General features: G+C 43.7%; 1 protein-coding gene across 3 annotated transcripts in view; it reads right to left on the bottom strand.

Moving 5' to 3' along the window:
- Window positions 1-3,463: 3,463 nt before the first annotated feature.
- Window positions 3,464-10,157, bottom strand: part of ERCC6L2 (ERCC excision repair 6 like 2) — a gene marked incomplete at its 3' end in the record, with an annotated part of 180,817 nt that continues 174,123 nt past the window's right edge. For 2 of the 3 annotated variants that reach the window (XM_079790097.1, XM_079790098.1), the window contains one exon: window positions 3,464-5,253. In XM_079790097.1, coding sequence (XP_079646223.1) covers window positions 4,287-5,253 — 967 coding nt within the window. The remainder of the gene's footprint in view (window positions 5,254-10,157) is intronic. The other variant, XM_079790099.1, reaches the window with a different exon arrangement.

Here is a 10,157-nt window from a genome sequence, read left to right as displayed (position 1 = left end):
GGTTTGAGCCCTGGTCCTGGCTGGGGCATATATGGGAGGCAGTGGATGAATGATGTTTCTCTCTCTCCCTTCCCAACATCACGTGGGGACGGTCCTCTGATAAGGAAAAACACAAACAAACAAAAAAGTCAACTGGACATCATCAGTGTCAGTGACAGAAAGGCATCATACTCATATAATGAAGACTGGTCTTACATTTGGACATTTAGAGGCTAAATATAACCACCATAATCCGTTAACCCGCCACAAGGCAAACCAAGTCTATGCTGAAGTCTAGTTAGAGAAACAAGGCAGTGTGTGGGTATCTTTACGGGACCAGAACAAGCTGGGGCTTGGAAAAGCAGGTGGCTCCAGCCGGGCTCGGGGCATGTCTGCTGGCCTCGCACGGGGCTGGGACGGGCTCGGAAGCAGGGAGAAGGTCAACCACCTGGTCCTGGCCAGTGACCACGTCTTAGACAAAGGAGCCGATCAGAGTTGTTGGGAAGCTTCAAAATAAAACTGGGTCCAGGGCTGACCCTCAGCCCCCGAACGGGAATCTCCTGAAAAGCCTGGGCAGGGGCTGGGCCCGTACAGCCTCTGACTCCCCAAGGGAGGGCCAATCTGAATCTTTCCCCCGAGGGGCAAAGTGCAAATGCCCCAAGGGCTGTGTTCATACTTGAAACTCTGCAGCGGCGGTTGCCCTCAGAGAAAAGTGAGCTGCTTTTCCCACTGCCACAGACACCACATGGAATACGTGGGGGTGGGGGTGGGGGTGGGGGTGGGAACAGTGTTAGGGCTGTCACACAGGCTACATGCAGGTCACCAGTGCCAAGGCGTGTTCCTGAGCTTACCACCTCCCCTTCAAGGCCTCCCAGAAGCCCTGTGGGTGGAACGCTGCAGAAGCAGGTGGGGGTGGAACTGGGAAACAAGACACATCAGTGATGATTAAATGACAATGAGGTGAGGCGCCTGAAAGCACTTGGCGCTCTGGGCTCTGGGCAAGCCATGCGACTTCCTTGGCGGTTCCAGACTCACTGCTGACTGTGCTTATGACATAGTGACCGCGGCGCTCCACTCCGGCCCTGGTATGATCACAAGTGGCCTCTGGGGCAGGCAGCGATCCCACCCTCTTGGGTTTTATAGCCTAGTATAAATGTCAAAAAATCTTTTGGGAATTGACATATGGTTATCAACCTTTATATCAGGTAAGGACAGTGAAAACGACTAAAAACTATGATCATGTCATTAAAACAGGGTTGTTTCAATATACAGGAAGGATAACTTCAGAATTTAAAAATTGCACACGTTGAAATTTAAAAACAACCCTACGCGGCACGTGGCTTTCTCGCTTTCTGTGGGGTGATCAGAAGTCCTTTACCAGCTTGTCTCTGCAAACCAAGGCTCTAGGCCTTGAACAAGGGGCAGTCACCCACCTGCCCATGTTAATGGACTCAAAGAAGTGTTTCAGGGCTTAAAGGGATCCCTGAGGAATTCAAGTGCAAAAGCCTCTCAATATCTTGCCTCAGTTTCCAATATTAATAACTGTGTTGAGTCTTGGCCAGGTGGCTCAGTTGGTTGGAGCGGCATCCCATACACCAGAGGTTTCGGCTTCAATTCCAGGTCAGGGCACATGTCTAGGTTGTGAGTTCCATCTTCGGGGCACGTACATACAGGAGGCAACTGATCGATGCTTCTCACATCAACTTTCTCTCTCAAGTCCAAAAGCACATCCTCAGGAGAGGATTAAAAACAAAACAATGTGTGGAATGCTAGCAGCCAGAAACTACCAATGCTTTAAAGAGAAGTAAAAAGGACATATTGTGGCAAATAGACACACAAAACTTAATTTGGAAGGTTTTTAGTAATGACCTCATCCCTGTGGTTTTCAAACTAGTGCTTCATGGAGCCACAGAGATACTCCTTGAACCCAGAGAGCTCCATTTTAATTGCTTTAAATAGTTGAGCTTCCAATTAAGATAGAGTTCAACTGCTTAAAAAAAAAGGCTTGAATACCACTAATTCAGTCCCTCTCAGATATAAAAGGGAAACTGAGGCTGAGAGAAGCCCCAGAGTTTGCCCGGGGCCACCTGTTTAGTTGGCAGAACCTGGTGGCACAACAATGTGTGGCAGGAAGGATCCGTAGTGTCACCTCAGTGGCCTCCCAGGATCGAGGTGACCCAGATCTCCCACTGCTGCACAGTGCCTTCTGGAACCTTCCAGCTGGCTTCTCACACGGGGCCTGCGCCCTGCGTGGCACTGCTGCTGCGTCATAGTGATGATAGACAGACCTGTCGCCGGCAACTGCCGCAAAGTAATTTAAATTCCAGGTCTGTACGTTTGCTCCCCTTTTGACTATTTCTGATGACAATCTCTTTAATAGTATTTTATTATATTTGAAGACTATAGAGCTAATATTCTTATGAGAATTTTATGATTGTTTGGTCATGTCCATGTACAAAATTTAAAGGTATTTTATATTATGAAAGACACACTTTTATTAAAATGCCTGAACTCTACCATCTGTTATACACACTGAGATGAAGAGGCTTCTATTTGCTTATCTGAGCTCCATGTACAATGGATCGCATGGGGCCGAGAACATTTATGTCAAGTCTAGCACACTGCAAACATTCATTGTGTAGCAAGCACCTGGGTGGTGAAATGTAGCAGATGATAAGATAAGTTGACACAACTCAGCTGCAAGTAGCAAAACAAAACAAAACACCCCCCCCAAAAAAAAAAAAAAACACCCTGAAGAAAAAAACTTTACATAACCTAAAACAATGATTTTTCAAACTGTGGTTCTCAATCATTATTGGGTCATGAAATGAGTTTTGTGAGTTATGAGAACACACATACACACACACACGCATGTACAAGAGCCAAAAGTGCAATCGAGGAGAAAATACCCAAGTATGCTGCATGCCTTAAGGGTAAATATGATTTCATGAACCTTCTCCTGCAATCATGTCTGTATGAACACATATCTACTGCTCTGATGTAAAATATATGTCACAGCCCCCAACATTGCCCTAGCAAAAAAACACACTCGGCTGCTCAGTCCCTGGAGGAGAGATTCCTTTCTGACTTTTTTGGGTCATTTCTGAGCAGCGGCTCCTCAGCCCGGGTCCTCGGAAGGCCTCTCCCCTCCATGCAGTGACAGGGACCCCGGAGCACCACCCTGCCCGGTTCACCGCCCTTTTCGGGAAACGCCCGCCAATCAGCCTGCGAGCTCAGTGGGGGAAGCTGCTCCGGTGCGTCTGAATGTGGCCAGAGAAGCTGCAGGTGTCGGCTGCCAGGTGCCAGCCCCGCCAGGCTTCGCGGACAGGGTCCCCTCTGTCACCGGAGAGCGTCGCGCCTGGACCTCTGGAGCTCCTAGCACAGTCCACTCGGGCTGAGCGAATGCTTCCGATGAAGGAATTCAGCAATGAGCACACTCCATTGGGTGTACACCGTATTAAGTTAAATCCAACAGGATATAAGTTTCAAATAAAATATTTACTCATTTCTTTATACTTAAGAAACACAAAAGTACTCTGCAAAGCTTTACAGGGATTAGATCCTAGTAGTTGTATGAAAAGTTGAGACAGTGACATCCTGGGGCTAAGGTAATAATCATACCACTTCAGCATCATATCTCATATGGTAAAGTTATACATTAACCCTTTGATTTTGAGCAGTTATAAACTTACTATTTTAACATAATACCACATACTCATTTCTAGTAATTATTGTCACCTACAGTAATTTAACAACAGTAGACATGATACTGAGGGTAAAGGAAAACAGTTGACGTAATAATTTTCCAACTGTTAGTAAGAAACACCTCAATGTACACTTGATTTGGGCAGGGGGTGAACGTCATCTGGCCTATGATTTAATGGGATCTGGGAGAGTAAACCAAAGCTTCTTAAACTAGAAGGAGGCCCATCTTGATCAAATTCGACCCTTCCACCTTTCACATTGGGAAACAGCTGTAAAGCAGGGCGCGTGACTTCTCCAAAGCAAGAGAGATGCCCAGGTCTCCTGGTAAATACAGAATTGTTTCTATTGCTTATGGAATAAAATTAATTTTATTCTATAAATAAAATCACATTTTATAATAAATCACATTAATAAAATCATAATTTTAAAAAGATCAAATAAGATATCAAGGAAAGAAAATACATGATAATATTTTTGACTTAAAAAATGACCCTAGAGCAAGAGTTTAATAAAAATATATGCTGACAAGTGTGTTCAAGTTAACATAATGAGGGTGAAAGAGTGTTGCAAACATTGATGGCAGCAGTTTGTACATTTATATACTATTCTTGCGTTTTGGTTGTGTTTTCATCGGTATCACTTGAATTTACTTTTTTCCATAAAAAGTTCTCGTTTGATTTCCAAAGCGAAGTTTCTCGCTCCTCTGTCCTGGAGGGTGCAGCCAGGGGCACTTTTTCACACAGAGTCTCTATCACTGCCAAGTCGGTGAGTTTGCTGAGACTGTCGTCATTCTGCTCATTCAGGATGTCCCAGAAATCTTTTGGTCTCTGTTTTGCTTTTGCCATGGGCCCTGAAAGACTTTTCCTTGGCAGTCGTGTGGGACTGTTCCCGTGACTTTTAAAGAGGTCATCAAGAATAGAGGTGTCACCCAGTAAGCCTACCACAGAAATCTTTTCTAACACTGGATTTTTTATCTTTTTGTTTTCCATTTCGAAAAAGGGTTCATTTCTTGAAATGCCCATTCCTGTGAGGTCCTGCTGGTCTTTTATGGTATTTTCTAACCTTCTCTCACATGCTTCCGACTTACTGTTCAGGGAACCGGACGCTGTAGGACCTTTGGAGACTTGGCCGTGTTTTTCACTGTCAGTCCCTTGGGCAGCGCTTATAGGTAATTTCGGAGTTTCTGCATTGTTAGAAAGCAGCTCTTCTCTACAGAAATCATGACTTTGAGGCTTAACTGATTTTCCCGTATATCTTTTTGGGCTGCAAATTTGAGAATTTTTTTGGGTAGAATCTCTAAATGACAAAGTTTTGGAGTCTGGCAGCTTTTCTTTTATAGAAGACTCTCCCTTTTCAGACTTATTCCTGACTCTCTTTCCTGACTTGTGGGCAGGTTTAACGAGTCCTGCAGCAGAATCCACAAAGAAGTCTTTGACCTCTGGATACTGAGAAGCATAAAAGTCTCTTAGCATTTTCTGTCGTTCTTCTGATGTGGCGTTAGTTATATGTTGAGCAAATTCCTTCACAGAAGACAAATTAAAATAAGAAGCCATTTCTTCAAATTGTTTTCTGAAGATTTAATGAACAAAACCAGTGGTTATTTTTATTACATTTTATTTCTAAAGAACTTGTCATCATAACATGAAATGTAGAAACAAACAATCTTATTCCTTTAGTATATACTACCTTAATTCCATAATAAAAGTGCATTTTACATTAGCAGAATGTGACTTATTTCTTTACACTAGTGAAAAAAAATATTTTAGCTCATGAAATCACCAACTTTAAAAATTATTCTGATTTATACTATTAGGTATTTCCTGGGAATTATGAGATCCTGGCACACTACTCTTCCAGCCAGCCAATTTATGACTGACATGAGAATCATAATTCATATAATCTGTATTTGAAAATCTATATTGCATTCAAGTTTCATAAAATTGTCAAAGAAGGGTCTTAATAAATAGAAAAGAAAACATTCTGAGAAATAAGAATTTTTTACTTCTCTGTCCTTTTTCCCCTTCTTCCACACAAACATAGCATAGAATTTCACACAACTTTTTGATGAGCCTAAACAAAAGTTCTAAACTATAAACCTAAATTCTTTCTTCCCCTAATTGGTCCGATTTCAGTATAGACAGCTAAACTAAAAGGTGAGGTGCTATTCTTTCTCCCACAGAACTAGAACGAATAATCCTAAAATGCATATGGAACCACAAAGACACTGACTAGCCATAGGGATCTTGAGAAACAAGAACAAAGGTTGAGGTATCGCATTTCTTGAAGACAAACTCTACTAGAAAGTCACAGTAATCAAAACAACATGTTACTGGCTTTAAACAGACACAGAGATCAATGGAACCGAACTGAGGGCCCAGAAATGAACCCATGCCTATATGGTCAATTAATAGGTGACAAAGAAGGCAAGAATATACAATGGGGTCAAGACAGTCTATTCAATAAATGGTGTTGGGAAAACTGGACAGATACGTGCAAATAATGAAACTAGACCACTTTCTTACACTGTACACAGGAATAAACTCACAATGGATTAAACACTAAAATGTGATATCTGTAACCATCAAACCCCTAGAAGAAAGCATAGGCAGTAACTCTCTGACATCGCTCATGGCCATAGTTTTTTTGGATATGTCTCCTTGGGCAAGGAAAACAAAATAAAAATAAACAAATAGAACTACATCAAACTCAAAAGTTTTTGCACAGCAAGCAAAGGAAACCATTAATAAAACAAAAAGACAACCTACTGAATGGAAGAAGATATTCGCCAATGATACATCTGATAGGAGTTAATATCCAATATTTATAAAGAACTTATATAACTCAACACCAAAAAACTCAAAAGAATCCAATTAAAAAATGGGCAGGAGACCCAAATAGATATTTCTCCAAAGAGGACATACAGATGGCCAATAGACATATGAAAAGATGCTCAAAGTCACCAATCATCAAAGAAATGCAAACCATAATGAGCTATCACCTCACACCTGTCATAATGGTTATCCTATCTAAGAAAAGAGTAATATGCAAATTAACCATCACTCCGCTACACCCACCAGCCAATCAGAGCGAATATGCAAATTAACCCCAACCAAGATGTGCCCGCAACCAATGTACATGCCCTTGACCGGAATCGAACCTGGGACCCTTCAGTCCACAGACCGACGCTCTATCCACTGAGCCAAACCGGTTTCGGCCCAAGTTTTAGAATTACATCTATATCTTATATACTATTTCCTTAAAACATTCATTTATTCATTCAACAAATATGTATAGAACCCTCTTATGTGCTAGGCACTGGGGTAGGAACTGTACAACAGAACAAGCCCTAGTTCCCTGTCTTCCAGGGCTTTCTGAAGGTCAAGCCCGAGCAGAGTGGGAAATCCCATGGCGGGGCCAGTGCAGCGCCCAGAGGGACCTAACCAGTGACTGGCAGTGGGCCCGGGGGTGGGGAAGGCTTCTCCGCTGTCCTCTGAGGCCAGTGAGGCGAAGATGAGGGGGGAGGCCTTCCAGGGAGAGAGGCCCTGGTGCACAGAAGGGAAGAAAACACCGAGAACCAGGCTGAAAACCCACGGGGGGTCTGGATGCCAATTTCAGTTTGAATTTTGCACATAACAGAATCCTGAGGGTAAAATGTTTAAAAAATGTGTGTAAATAGAGCTTACTTTTGCCACTCCCACCAGGCTCTATAAAGTTTGTTTCCTTTGATCTTAGTGGCAATCCTCCCTGTGCCTCATGGCCGTGGCCTTAGGGGCACAGCGTGGCTCCGTCCCCCCCCACCCCAGTCCTCACTGTTCCAAACCCAGGTACAAACTATGGCTGATCAGCAGCCATGCCTGCGGCCAACAGAATATTTAATAAACAAACACAAGCTTCCAAATTTCTGTCCTGGAAACCGTTCATGTCCTTGCTGGAAAGCAACAGCATGCTCTTAAAAGGGTCCAGTTTTCACTTCACGTGAAGCAACCAAGGTAGTATTATTTTGTTTATTAATCATCTCCAAATCCACTCTCCTGGTCTTTCTAGTATTTATGTGTGAAGACTGTTATTTATCCAAGGCTTGGTAGTGCCTCAGCAGCTGGCCGAGGCCGTCGCCTTCGCAGCGCTGCGGGCCCCTGCCTGCGCTCGGCCCCTCTGGGAGGAGGCTGCTTCGACCAGGATGCAGTCAGTTATGCCGAGTGTTACTGGACTTGCTCTCAAACGGGGACTCTGCATTGCCCAGGAAGGCTAGTCCCACACTAAGCTTGCTTTTCTACTTTATAAATGCTCTCTTTCACAACTTTCCTCTCCCTAAATCTCGCTCCCTTTGAATTGATGACTTTAATTGTCCTTTAACTGAGGAAATATCACTGTATCTGTGCCCATATTAGCCTCTTCTCTGTTAAGACCTCGCAAAGACTGCATTTGGCCAGTGGCCTAGATCCTACCCTCTCCTGCCTCCAGCACTTCACTCTTTTCATTCACTCTGGCATGATCTTTCTTTTCCCTATTAGTCTGTTTCCTGTACATACACACAGGTTCTATTATCTTACCAATTTTAAAAAAACCTACCTGTAGAGAGCACCTGGGAAAGGCCTCTGAGCTGATTGTCATCTGAATCCAGCGGTGCCCAGCAGAGCCATGCCCTGGAAACATACCTTGCCAGAGGCAGGTGTGTTGTCAGCCTGACCTTCAGCCCAGGCGCGAGAGGGTGGGTTTAATTATCTAAATCCAGCCAAGCACCAGGAACAAACACGATTATCCGGGCCCACACAGAAGTTATGATTACAGAGAAGTCACAAGAATGCACATAATCTCGTTTTGGGCTTTAGTAGAACTCCCTGGTATTTTGCTGTATAAAATAAATGCGCTGTATCAGCTCTTGGTCACTGTCTCTCCATCAGAGGACAGCTATCCCACCCGGCCCCAGCTTTTTCCTTCTATCTCTGTGTCTGTCTCTTTCTTTCATTTTCTCAATCCCCAGCCGCCCCTACTTAGGAACCGGATCGCTCTCTAGCTGCGCTGGACACGGAAAAGAGAGAAATATTTATACCTACCCTTGGTCCCACAATGCCCTCCTTCTGCGGCTACATTTCAAATTCCAACTTAAAGAGCTGTCCCGGGTCTGGCCACTCACTGTTTGCCCACCTCATCCCAGCACTGTCTACTCAGACTGCTCAGGTCCGAGCAGCCAGTGTGTTCTCTACTGCCCACTCCAGGGGCACTTCCCACAACATTTGATTCAGGTAAGAGCTCCCTCCTTTTCTCTCAGACTTCCGGGCCTCACTGTGCCTCCTACTCAACAGGCCGCCTTCACCTCCAGGCTCAGTCCTGGGGCTCCTTCTCGCCTCCGTGCTCCCTTCCTGTGCTCTTCAGTCCCAGGGGTCCAAACACCATTTATAATCTCTATGCAGATTCTAAATTTAGATCCTAGTCTCAAGATCCCAGAAGAGCAATCCAATGCCTATTCAACATTTTCATAGAACCTCAAATTTAATATGAGCCAAAGAGAACTCCTGTTTTGTGTTTTGTTTTGTTTTAAACTCCAAACTTGTTTCTCTGTTAGTTTTCCTGGTTCAGGAAAACCAACTTGTTGCTCAAGACAGAAAGTTGGGAGTTATTCTGTCTTCTCCCTTTCTCAGCAACCAGTCCAACACCAAACACATTCATTTAGCTGTTTCTCCATGGCAACAACCCTATTGCAAACCACCATCACATGTCTAATTAGTTCTTCTGGTCTCCCCTCGTCCATGATGCCCTCTTCCACACAGAAGCTGGAACAATGTTTTAGAAACATACATCATATCCTATCCTGCTTCAACAGCCTTCCACTGCACTTGGAACAACATCCAAACCTTCCCCACAGCCCACCAGGCTCGGCATCCTCCAGCTCCATCTACATCTCTCCCTTCATCTCATGCCACTCCCTCCTTGGTTCATTAAGTACTGAGTGCACTAGTCTTCTCTCAGTTCCTCAAACACATCAAACCTCTTCCCTCCACAAGGATGTTCTTATTCTGGTTCTTTGCCCAGTTATCTCTCAGGTCTCACGGTAAACGTCACTTGTGCAGTGCAGTCTTCCATGACCACCCAAGAGAAAGGTAGTTACACCCCTCCTGATCCCATTTTCTCCATCAAGGAGGCCTGACCCTTCCCGTCTCATAACAAGTGTACCATTATATAATTACTTATTTATGTTATTTTTACTTTTGAAATTTATGCAATGCCAAACCCCATCCCACTGCACTATAAACTCTTTTTTTGTTTTATTTTTACACTGTAAATTCAGTACCCAGCACAATGCCTGGGTACATATTAGGCGTTCAACAGATATTTAATAAGCGAATGAATATTACATACTTAAGTATTTCATTTACCTACATAAAGTGATTTTCTTTTTTATCAATTCAGAGATTAGCTTTCTAAAAACATCTAAAACATTGGAATTTATTTTTTAAGTTGTACAAATTCAGATT

Source organism: Cnephaeus nilssonii (genome assembly GCF_951640355.1).
Source record: "Cnephaeus nilssonii genome assembly, chromosome: 14".
Lineage (NCBI taxonomy): Eukaryota > Metazoa > Chordata > Mammalia > Chiroptera > Vespertilionidae > Cnephaeus > Cnephaeus nilssonii.
Note: the sequence above shows the minus strand (reverse complement) of the source record. Positions and strands in the feature narration are given on the sequence as shown.